Source organism: Sinocyclocheilus grahami, unplaced genomic scaffold, assembly GCF_001515645.1.
Source record: "Sinocyclocheilus grahami isolate Dianchi unplaced genomic scaffold, SAMN03320097.WGS_v1.1 scaffold199.1, whole genome shotgun sequence".
NCBI lineage: Eukaryota > Metazoa > Chordata > Actinopteri > Cypriniformes > Cyprinidae > Sinocyclocheilus > Sinocyclocheilus grahami.
The window spans coordinates 40,808-53,536 of record NW_015505378.1 but is presented as its reverse complement, the minus strand read 5'-3'; the positions used below and the strand labels follow the sequence as shown (position 1 = coordinate 53,536).

The following is a 12,729-nucleotide window of genomic DNA, read 5'->3' as shown; positions in this document are numbered from 1 at the left end:
AAAAAACAGCGCTGTTCTATCATACTAGATACATTTGAAAGTTCTGTTATTATGCTACTCTGTGCGGTCGTCACCGGTCTATTAAAACGCACAACATATTAAAGCTTCTTTAGAAATCGAGGGGTTATGACACAATGACACTATGGACATGGTCCGTATCACTAGTTAAAATTGCTTATTTCTCTTTAAACATTCTTCAAAACATTTGGGATAATGTAAGTACACAAGTCAGCAAAATATATAACTCTGTTCTAGTGGTTTTTGGATATTAATAAAAAAATCGTACATATTGTGCCTTTAATGTATGTGTCTCAGAATTGCAGCTGCGGAAAGGAGGCACCACAAAGACTGGGAAGAAGATTGGGGTTCCAAAGAAAAATCCAAATCTCCTTCCCCCTCCCCACTTCCCTCACCCCCACCACCTGCACGTAATGCACCTTCACCTAAACCCAAAACCTCCAGTAAGTTGACAATACCAACAAAACCTCTCCAGTGCATGAACTTTGATTGCACTCAGTAGAACTTCACTATTCTCTAAAGATCAAACAACTGTTATTCTTTCCAAAAAAGGTAACCATAAAACATGTTGCATTGATGTTACTCCTTTCTCCTTTGCATGTACAGATGTGCATTTATGTTGGGAATGCATCATCTCTTTGTGTGATCTTTGTCTTTCTATCTTATCTTTTCCATTTTTGTTGTGCCGTGTCTATCAATTCCTGTTACCATCAGCTGCTGAGTCCTATGAAGAAGATACCGGAGAAGTAAGTGATGAATTCAGATGGATTTACAGACAAAGATTCTCTTTAACAAACTTTTGAGACACTTCAACTGCATGTAGACTATATTTTGTTTGGCTGGATCTTTTGGTAGCTTTTATATGGATGAATCTGCAGAATACACCATATCATGGTTGAGTCTTTGCATGGGACTTAATGTATCATTCTTGCTGTCTTAGCGTTCGGTTGGTTCTACCGTTACGAAGGAAAGTTGCCTACACTCAAAAAGGTACATTGTGTGCTGCAAGCATGTTGTGCTGATTTGGTGTGCTATAACTATGGAATATGTTGTTCATCTTGGAGATATGCATGAAGTTATGATTTGCATGGTAGTTGGGTTGACCTTGGTGAAAAGTCCATCAGGTGTTCTCAAATCACTTTGGATATTTAGAAAGGAAAAGAGACCAAAAAGAAGAAGAAGATATCGAAGACTGACACTCTCCCAGCTGAGAAAAAGAACAAGAAAGAGATGGAGTTTGAGCTGAAACTTGCAAAGGAGAAGGAAGAGATACTTGAGCGAGAGAAGCAGATGAAAATCAGCAGACTTCTGCAAGAGGTATCAGACTTCTTCCAGTGAAGTTACAGTAGGGTTTTCTGACTCAGATTGTACTCCTTGTTTAATTGTGTGTAATTGATTCACTCTCCTTTGCACTTTACCTTTATTGGTCAAATGTCCCCATTTGAACAGTTGTACCCTTTCCAATGCCATTTCAACAAGTTCTTATTGGTATATGAAAGAGTTCATGTTTGGGTATGACTTTACTAATTCCACTAGGTGTCAGAAACCGAGAGGGAAGATCTGGAAGAGTCAGAGAAGGTGCAGCATTGGGTGGAGAGGCTCTGTCAAACCAGACTAGAGCAAATCTCCTCAGTTGAAAATGATTCTCCAGAGGTAAAATCCAATGAAGTATCCTGATGTGTGTTGGTCCTCTAGTCCATAGTTTGTTAATTCAGAGTTCTAAGCATTCAAAATGTACCTCCAGATGTCTCCAACTCGTTCTCCAGTGTCAACTGGTCCCACCAATCGGAGGTTTCCTGGAGGCTTGACCTTGGCCACTACTGACCTTGATGACATCAACTTAGATGATGTGGACCAGAGTCTAAGGCAGCCTTTGAAAAGACCTCCACCTACATCCAACCAAGCTCCCACTCCCTTACCACTCCCTCCACCCTCACCCCGACTTTACCACTCATCCAACCATCGACCTCCATCTCCAAGAACGCAGCTCCCAATGCAACCCAGTCCCAGACCAGCCCCTCACCACCCACCTTCTCCACTAGCCACAAGGGTACCCCCTTCCTCAACAGGTCGTAGCCGGCAACCCCCAGCCACCCCACTATTCTCCTCCAGGGGTCTGTCCTCATCTCAGCCACCTCCCCCGCCACCACCTCCTCCCCCTCCACCACCACCTCCACCACCTCCTCCACCCCTGCACATGGAGGACAAGTACCATGTGGGGCCGTCCAACTATCCTCGCTCCCCAAGCTTATCCGAACAGGGAAGCAGGTTTGGGGACAATGGTTACCGACAGAGAGGGGGCTTCCACTCCATTTCCAGTCATCTTTCACGCCCACCCAGCCTGAAGGCTGACCACAGCTTGACGGTTAGCATAGTTAACACATTTGGGAGTGTGAGAGTTAATTATGTATGTCGTATAGTGGTGGGAATCTTTAGGCACATTATAATTCATTATAATTCAATCCAATTCGATTCCAAAATTGATTTCATGACACAAGAATATTGCTCTTCACTGAAGTAAACACTGCAATCTACCTGTTTTTTTATCCACCTCTTATGTTGTACATACATGCATGCATTTCTTGAGTTTGGTGTTTTGCAGATGAGATTAACCATTATTAATTTCTTAAAGATATTTGTCAGGAAGCAGATCATCATTTTGGGAGAAAAGCATGCTGTCATTCGCTTTGATGATCTTGCAGTGCTAGTGATTCCTATCATTGTTAGACTGTTGAAAAAATGTATCCTTGTGGTCCAGGTGATGAGAAACACATCACATGCTAGCAGGACGTCCACCTCTAATAATCCACTGGTGAGTCCTCAGTTTGTAAAAGATACACGCTACTCTGGGTCTTCCACTACATTTTTAGCACAAATCAGACTTACCACGCTTGTGTAACATATGTAATGTTATCTTAATGCAAACTGGCATCTCTTCGCAGAGGAAATATCTTTCAACAGCTCTCCATGCCTATATCAGGAGATTACTCTGAAACCCCACAGGAAGTGCATTTCTAAATGGATATAGTTGGCACATATCTTATACACTCTCAAAAAAAAGAGAATAGGGTACCAAACTGTCACTGGGGCGGTACCATTTCATAAGGTACTAATATACCATTTAGGGGTAAATAAGGAACAAAAATTTACCTTTTTACCTGTTATCCAAGATATAAGGGGGGAATTTTATAAAACCGTAACTCTTTGAACTGTTTTATAGATATGCGTACTTCCTTTATCCATAGGATTTATTTGGGAAGTAATGACATTTAAAAAGCCATTTCACAAAAAGTCATCAATACTAGAAATGCACTGTCTGACATTTTGCATGAAAAACGTCGTTTGCTGAACATGAAAGCTCCAATTCAGTATTTGTGCTATATGAAAGGTTCCTAAAGTCTTTTGTGCTTTGTGGTTTAGATTGCGTAACTCTCGAAGGTATATCATGCCCTGACCTTAAGTTTGTGTCCCTTACTGCTAACCTCTACATAGCGAATTGCCCCCAGCCCTCCAAACCAGCGGAGACAGATCAACCCTGTCATGTCCAAACCTGTCATGCTACCGAGTCAGACCTCACAAAGACCCACACTTCGCTCTGAGACCATGGTAAGATGGCAAGTACCTGTGTGTATACGTGCGATGATTAGGCATATATAAGCTACTGGATCTTTACGACTTTGACTCATTGGTTTAATTGTTGTGCCAATAGCTGTCTGACTCACTCATTATAATGAGTTTCTCAAACTCAAAGAGAACCAAATAGCTGCTGTTGTTACTGATTGCACTGATTAAGAAGGCGGAAAGAGAAAGACAGAAGGTGAGAGAGGTGAAAAGAGAGATTATTTTTCCATCTGCGTACACAATGAGACTTTTAGCATTAAAATGTCTTTAATTGATCAGCCTGACAGACCTAGACCTGCTCTCCCCTTCCTCCTCCAGACAGTCAGGCCTGCTCCATCAGATCACAAAGGAAGCCAATCGCTCTGCTCTGTCCTTGTGCCTACTTAATTAAATTAATGGGTGCTTGAGAATTCTGTGGTTGTTTTAGAAGGGTAACAAGAAAGGCAAGAAATGACCTCACCATCTTTAAGCAGTCAGTCAAGCAGTCAGTGTATTTGTAAAGCTCACAGATACCTAAATTCATAGATAATTGTTAATAGACCTATTTGCCATGCTGAGGCAAACCTTATATGGAATGTAATCAGATGGTGCAAGCATTTAATGTGTGTGTTATTGAGCCATAATTATGTGTGTTTCAGCCCCCTGAGATGCTCAAACGGATGGTCACGTACAACACGTCCTTTAAATCCAGCAACAAACAAGTAACTGTCATCATTAATTTGTGTTAAACTCCTCCTCTCTTTCAACACTCTGGTCTTTGAGTGAAATCTCAGCTGTCTAAGTGTATACATCTGCATGTGAAGTGTCTACTACATTTCTAACAATATTTCCCTGGAGGATATTGGTAAAATGTATCCTTGAGGTAATTTAAAACTAGTTCCCTTTCGATAGAGTTCACTTGCATTGCGTCAGTTGTTGATGCTTTGGGGAAACTGGATTTCTCTAAAATACTGAAGCCTGTTCAATGAATCATGTTCATGCATCTGCATGAACAAATGGCTTTTCAGCCCGCCAAAACGGGTGAAGAAATTCGACTATATAAATTGGTGCTGAATGCCATTTCATCAGACTCTTTCTCCTTCAGAGAGAAGATCATCTCCTCGCTGACTCCAAAGAAGAAGAAGAATAAGAAGAAGCCTTCCTGCTTGTCGTGGAAGAGCCCCAGCAGTGGTTATGGTGCTGACATCAGTCTCAGCTGAGAACTGCGTTTCTCCCTGTGGCTATTCGGTGAAAGATGAGTTCATGTCAGCCCAGATCCCATGTGCCACACTCTCCCCACAGCAAGAGGATTCCCCGGTACACTTTTCCCATGAGGACCAGCACCTCTCATCATGTGTAAGGGCTTCCCTCGACTAAAGATTTTTTCTGAACGACTAATAGTCGTTTATTTTAAGCGATTAGTCGACTAATCACGCATTTATATTAATAAACCATATAATTCATAATGATGAGCCTTTAATAGTCTATAGCCTATCAGCGCTCAAGCGCACACATAAAACTTGCCACAGCACACTGCAAAAGTAATGATTATGAATGTGTTAGGGAAAAAACAGCATGAAGACTGCCTTAACATCATAATAATTAATTGATAAACTAGTGTTTTCAGCTGCAGTGATGAAGTCGACGACACTGACTCATCTCCACTGTGGACGTGCACGTTTCATACAGATTACATAATCTGAAAATATTTGTTTTCCATTTAAATTGGTTAATTTAAAAGTAGATTGTGCTTTCTATAGATATATTTTTCATGTCTGTGAGGCAAGCGCAGAGTTTCGGCCGTCAAGGACTATGTGACCTCGCCACTTTCTGTGGATTTTTCTGAACACTTTCTATGAAGCCCATATTTATAATACATTATAAGGGTATTCTTAAGGCATTATAATGAATGCATAATGCATTATAAAAGCCCTTATAATATGTTATATCATCTTATGAATATTCATAAGAACAGTTTTAATGTTTTATAATATTTACTTATTTGTCGTTACAGCTTTTAAGAGTATGATGATTTATAACACACAGTGAACAGGTTGCATCCACTTAAGTTACAATGGATTATATTTCTCATAGTTATAATGTATTATAAATTGAGTAACTTTGCAAGTACGTCAACATTCTACCAACCATATCCTTAGCCTAAGCCTACTTATACTCTAATGAGAGTTAGTTGACATGTAGTTGCAAAGTTGCTTATAGTCAATAGACTAGGGGGACCATCAAAATAAAATGTAACCTAACATATAAACATTGAAATTAACTAGCTCACATCAAAATTAATATTAACCTCACAGGGAACACTCAAATAACACTCCATACCTAACCACTTACAAGATGTAGTAAGATACTGTGAGTTAGTTGACATGTAGTTGCAAAGTTGCTTATAGTCAATAGACTAGGGGGACCATCAAAATAAAATGTAACCTAACATATAAACATTGAAATTAACTAGCTCACATCAAAATTAATATTAACCTCACAGGGAACACTCAAATAACACTCCATACCTAACCACTTACAAGATGTAGTAAGATACTGTGCAGATCTTAAATAAACAATGTCAAGATAGTCCATTATAAATGTAAAAATATATTTTATATGGTGTTCATTGTGTGTTATAAAAAATCATAATCTTAAAATGTATAACCACAAATGCGTAAGCATTATAATGTATTATAATTATTGTTATGATTATTTATAAGATGATATAACATATTATAAGGTATTTTATAATGCATTATGCATTCATTATAATGCCTTAAGAATACCCTTATAGTGTGTTATAAGTATGGGCTTCATAGAAAGTATTACCGATTTTTTTCCTGCAACTAAGCGACTAATAAAATTTTGATCAACTAAGCCTCTTCTCGTCAACTAATGGTTAGTCGACTATTAGGGGGCAGCCCTAATTATGTGCGAGAAGTTTAGTCTTTTTTGGGGGGTTCTGAGGATTTCGCCAATGAAACCAGTCAGACCAGACCAGTCTGCCCCGTTCTTTTCAGAAGTTCACATTAAACTTACCCCCTACTCAACCTCACCACTGTTAACGGAGCTGAACAGAAGAAGGATGAGCAGGAGGCCGCACTTAAAGGGCTGTCGGTTATGAAGCTATCCCGTTGGGTAGTTGATGTAATCCCCCCCCCCCCCCCCAAACCCATCTGCGTCCTCACCAAGGCTGTTGAAGAGCTTGGTTTAGAGTGGTCGGCCCCAGAAGATGCCGCCTGCAGCCGCCTCAATTAGTGGGTCCTGCAGCTGGGGCGTCACCAGCGAGGCCCCCAAAAGAGATCTGCCCCGTTCTTTTCAGAAGTTCACATTAAACTTACCCCCTACTCAACCTCACCACTGTTAACGGAGATGAACAGAAGAAGGATGAGCAGGAGGCCGCACTTAAAGGGCTGTCGGTTATGAAGCTATCCCGTTGGGTAGTTGATGTAATAGCGCTGGCCTGTGCCTCTTTGGGACTGCAATGCCTTATTGGAGTGGTCCTCACCATCCACCTTTGCCAGATTCTATAATTTATATATCCCTGCTCTTCAAGCACATATCTTATCTGCTTAGCCGTCTTTGACCCCTCCGAGGTCTATACAGCATGACTTTGACCTTGTCAGTCTAAAACCTGACTGTTCGGGCATCTTCTTCTCATTTTTAAGCAATCCTGCCCAAGTATGGGCTCTTGGCAGCTTATCCAAGATGGCTCCTTTATTCTGCCCTTATAGCATGGTGCTATTGGATTGCTTTCCCCAAAGCATCAGCAACTGCCACAATGCAAGTGAACCATTTCGAAAAGGAACCAAGTAGAAACCGAGTAGTGTATATTTTATTCTGATCTTAGGTAAATGTCATTTATGTGTTAAACATTTATGTGATAAATATCATTTTAAATACTCAAGGACATCAGATGTATGATTGCAATATTGTGCTTATTTCGGTTAAGACATGAATTGGTCTCACAGTGTGGATTAACTCAAATATATCTTAATTCAGCATCACACCTATATATTCCCATGCAATCTTGTTTGCTTTGAAAGCAGCCTTTGAGTGGATCCCATGTGCACTGCACAAATGGTAGACTCAAACTGAAGGTTATATAATAGTAGAGTGCATATGCACCAAATGGCATCTCAGTGTGCATTTTCACTTTTTATGAGGTGGAGCAAGACCAGAAGTCTGTTTTTCCAGTTTGTTGGTTCTGTGGGTGTGAAACCTTGATTGATTATTTGTCTTGATGGAAGGTGGTTTTGAGTGTGTAGTGGATGGCAAAGAGCCTTTACATTGTACATAAACATCAGTGCAGATCCAGAATCAACCGGAAAGCTACCAAAGGATCCAACAAAGCAAACACTTCCTTTCTCAGTATTTATATGTGTACCATGTAGTACAGTACTGTAGTAAATGATGCACTGTGTTGTACTGTTTCTTATATTATGTTACATTTATTTTCTGTTTATTGATTTTTCATATTGTTTAATTTTATATTTAAAATGAAAGTTGGTCAAATCTGACCTGGTTGTTCAATAACTACTTCAAATATGAACACATTAAGTGAAGTAGTGTTCATTTGGATTTTCTTGGAAATCAATGAGCACTAATTTGTTTCTGCTTAAACTGAGTCCTCAGATTGCCATCTCAGAGTTTTGCAGACTATTTGCAGATGGAGTGTACGCCATTTTCTATTTTTCCTCTCTGTTTTTCAGGGATTTCAGAAATATGTGGATGGTTTTGATCCATATTCCATGGTAATGTAACCCTTTACATTAACAGTTACTCTCTGTACCCATTGCCATTTTTATATTTTATATCCTCTGTGGAATATTTATTTCACCACATTTGCTCAAACTGTGTGTTTTAACAGTTCACGGCTGAACAAATAGCTGGCAGAGATGTGCGACTTTTGAGAGTTAAGAAGGTAATTAAACAGACATGAGCAACATCTGTCATTGGACAATAAGAATTAGAGATTTTTGTTTATTCTATACACATTCATTAGGAAGGAAAGCTTGATCTGGCCATAGAGGGAGGAATTGACTCCCCTTTGGGAAAGATTGTGGTGTCGTCTATCTATGAGGGAGGTGCAGCAGATAAACATGGTGAGTCAAACAAAAATAACGTATCAGAGATTTGGGAGTTCTTTTGATTTTAAGGTTCTAGCAAACACCCCAAACACCACAGTAGCTGCACATGAACACCATAAAAACTACTTAGAATCATGCAAAAATCTAGAGCAGCTCTCTATATTCATTAGTTATACTGATTATATTGACTTAAAACATTTAGTTCTGTTTTAAAATTGCCTGGTTAGTTTGTTCAATTTGTTACTGTTATTTTTCGTCCATGTTATCTCAGGTGGTGTTGTGTCGGGTGATGAGATCATGGCTGTGAATGGAAAGATCCTGACGGATGTGACTTTAGCTGAAGGACAAGCCTCATTAGCTCAGGCCTGGAACAGTGGAGGGGTATGACCGTCATTACAATAAAACAACCTGTCACTTTAAATCAGATAATCTGTCTATCCTCTGGAGTGAATGGGTGCCAACAGAATGAGAGTCCAAACAGCTGATAAAAACATCGAAATAATCCACAAGTAATCCACACCACTCTAGTCCATCAATTAACATTTTATGAAGCAAAAATATGTTTATAATTTTTTTTTTACTTTAAACCATTGCTTCCGACTAAAATACTAGTCCTTTATCCATAATATTGCTTTCTCCAGTGAAAAAGTAATCTTGTCTGAAACAGGAGAGAAAAATGCACAGGTCAGTGAAAACAGTGAAAAGTGAAAACAGTCCAAACAGCTTTTTATCTCTGATCATTTAAAAGTTAAAATGCCTTAATGATATTTTGTTTCTTACGAACACGCTTCACAAGACATTAATTGATGGACTGGAGTCATGTGGATTATTGCGTTGTTTGAACTCTCATTATGACGGCGCCCATTCACTGCAGAGGATCCATTGGTGAGCAAGTGATGTAATGCTGAATTTCTCCAAATCTATTCTCATGAAGAAATAAACTCATCTACATCTTGGATGGCCTTTCAGCAAATCCACTACTAATAAGAGTCTTGCTTTCATCTTGTATCTAACCATATTAATGCAGTATTCACATCATGTTGGAATTGTAATCTGTAATATGTCATTTTATCATAGCCCATGTGCTCTTTCCTTGTTCAAGATTTTACAGAAGAATCCACACACCTGTGTGACAGTTTGTGACTAATTTACACTTTGGCGAACTGTATGAATTTTTGCATTTTCATACAATCTGTTTATGCCACAGTGAGTATTTGGTTTAGGGGTTGACCTTCATGTTTAGTTTTTTTTTTTTTGGTATGAATTTACCACAAATTCACTGAAATGTAAAATAGTTACATTTTCTCATAAGACTGGGATGGAAGAATACTGAAAAGTAGTTTGCAGTTACAAAGCTGCACAAGGATCGTATTATTGTTATTAGTGCTGTCTTAAAAATTAGTAATTTCAAAATACAATTACATGAATAGCACAATGTAGAATCCCTAAGGTCGTAATTGCACAATTACAGTAATTACTGTAATTTCAACATGACATAAATGCTGCATTAAAACAATTCTGCAGAATTATGTAAATTTCCCTAAACATTTGTTACATAAATAGTGTGGCTGTAGTTATGCATTAATTTTCGATATTAGAAAGTTAAAACAGCCTAATCTATTGCAAATGAGTGTTGAATATTTGAATTTCTGTGGTTAATGTCTGGTATTTGTGTTCATATATTTTCTTATTTTTCCTGGAAGATGTAAATAACAAGAAAGCACACATGGTCTGCTGCTGTAATGATTTCTTCAACAAGCATCATCAATATAGATGAAGGCTTGAAGCTGAAATAATACAGAATGTAGCAAGAACATTGTGCCGTTGTGCCTATCAAATGTAAAAACATTTGTTTGCAAGTGCTTGATATTATTCCATGCATGGGTTCGCAGGATTGGATTGACCTGGTCATCGCGGTCTCTCCACCAAAGGAATATGAAGACGAAGTGTATGTATATTTGCATTTTTCTTCATAATATATGATATGTGACCACACACAATGGCAGCTTCAGTGTCCTCCAAATTCAGTTTGCTTCAATGCATTATGTGGTCTGTCTCCATTATTCCCAATGAAAAAATCAATCATTAGTGTACATGGCTCTCAGTGGTGAACCTGTCATTGCTGTTTGTCTTCAGCCCTAACGCAGCATCAGTCAGACCCACTGCAAAGAAAAAGGTTTTCCAAGGCAGTGCCCCTGTGTACAGACAGGGCTACGTCCTTCAGATGAGGACCCCACATCCTCCAACATGATCGCCACTAACCCAGTGGTAAAAGCCTCCCACAAAAAAAAAAAAACACATCCATACCATTCTTCAGTTTATCATGTACATGTGACAATCTCTTTGTCAATCTGGAAACCCACCCAAATGTTTTCAATTGGGGATTTTTTGTGCTAATGATTCAATAATGCAATATACAATACTCTTGTTCACAAGGTTACGCAGTCGTTCTGATTGATGTTGTTCAAAGGGACTGTTACATGTCATGACTCGTGCATTGATTATTGCTGCTTTGAACTACTCCATGTTTCTATAAATGTCTATAGCACTACTGTGCTGTATAGATACTGTCATTGGTTCCCCAGAACCAAACTTTGAAACTAAAACAATTGCAAACGTATTGACAGGTGAATACAGGTGCTCATGGAAACAATAGTTGTGTTTGAAAGCACTTATTGCTGTGCCACCAGTAATACTGTGGTTGTTGCAGCAAATAGTAAAAATTAAAATTCTGTCATCATTTACTCACTCTCATGTTGCTCAAAACCCAAAAGACTTTTGTTCATCTTTGAAACACAAATGAGGATTTTTTTTTAAATAACGTCTGAGAGATTTCTGTCCCCCCACTGAAAGTCCATTCCACCAAAACTTTACGGCTTCAAAAGTACATAAGTACATTAAAAAATAATCCATATGAATCAAGCTGTTTAATCCAAGTCTTCTGAAGAGAACGATTCATTTAAAATGTATTTGTGTGAGTTTTGAAGATGAATGAAAGTCTTGGTTTGGACTGACATTAGGGTGAGTAAATTAGGGTGACAGAATTTAAACTTTTGGGTGAACTATCCCTTCAAGCATTTTTTACATTCTGTGAACCAATGACATTCTTCTGTCACGTTTATATATTTCTGGCTGGTTTCATACAAAGCAACCTGCTAATTTAAGTCTGTTTCCTTACTATGTGTGCAACCTTGTTTGCTTCACCCCTCGTGTGGATGTGCGAAACCAGCCCTCTCTTAAATATCTGTCAGACTAATCTGATTTTTATATTTGTCACTCTTTTTACAGGACATTCTTTTAAAACCCAACATTGCATCAGTGCAACAGACCACAGGGAGAAGCAATAGCCATTCCTTAGAAGTGATTTTGCAAAAAGCTAAAAATTTAGTATTTGTGTTATAAATGAAATCATCTCGGGTTACATATGTAACCCTGGTTCCTCGAGGGAACGAGACGCTGTGTCGAGAACGTTAGGGGAACGCCTTCAGTGACCCATTCTCTGAATCACATGTGAAATCAGTCCAATAGCTGAGCGGGACGTCACGGCGGATTACGTCGTGACCGGGAAGCTATAAAAGCACGTGCGGCGGAGCCAGAGTCAGCTTCTAGGGGATCTGTGTGATTAGCAGATCCATACACGAAACCCACGAGCACAGCCGCCGGGGCCGGCACCGCGAGGAACGCTAGTGAAGGCTCCCTCCTCAAAGAGAGCCATCTGAGAGTGAAGCAAGGCAGTAACAACTATGCTTCGCTCGCAAGCAAACCACGCACAGGCTGTGTGTGTCCCCACTCGTGATATGACATTATCTATGGGCAGGGAGGAACACACAACCTACAACGAGGCTTGCTCTCGCCCTTGAAATGCTTTGTCCTTGCATGAGCTTAGACATAGCTGGAGCTTATAGACTTTTGACAGATAACAATAAATATGACTGACACACACAGAGTGCTTCGCTGAATGACAGAAAGCTGACGCTGGCTCCGCCGCACGTGCTTTTATAGCTTCCCGGTCATGACG

General features: G+C 39.4%; 1 protein-coding gene across 1 annotated transcript in view; it reads left to right on the top strand.

The window, feature by feature from the left end:
* LOC107595252 (harmonin-like) overlaps positions 1 to 12,164 on the top strand; it is a 33,107-nt gene extending 20,943 nt beyond the window's left edge. Inside the window, 15 exon segments of the mRNA XM_016285604.1 lie at positions 316 to 516; positions 625 to 626; positions 959 to 1,008; positions 1,171 to 1,335; positions 1,555 to 1,671; positions 1,763 to 2,830; positions 3,511 to 3,624; positions 4,278 to 4,340; positions 8,334 to 8,375; positions 8,492 to 8,545; positions 8,627 to 8,726; positions 8,983 to 9,092; positions 10,604 to 10,659; positions 10,848 to 10,979; positions 12,000 to 12,164. Coding sequence (XP_016141090.1) covers positions 316 to 516; positions 625 to 626; positions 959 to 1,008; positions 1,171 to 1,335; positions 1,555 to 1,671; positions 1,763 to 2,830; positions 3,511 to 3,624; positions 4,278 to 4,340; positions 8,334 to 8,375; positions 8,492 to 8,545; positions 8,627 to 8,726; positions 8,983 to 9,092; positions 10,604 to 10,659; positions 10,848 to 10,962 — 2,257 coding nt within the window. The 3' untranslated portion in view covers positions 10,963 to 10,979; positions 12,000 to 12,164.
* Positions 12,165 to 12,729: the final 565 nt, after the last annotated feature.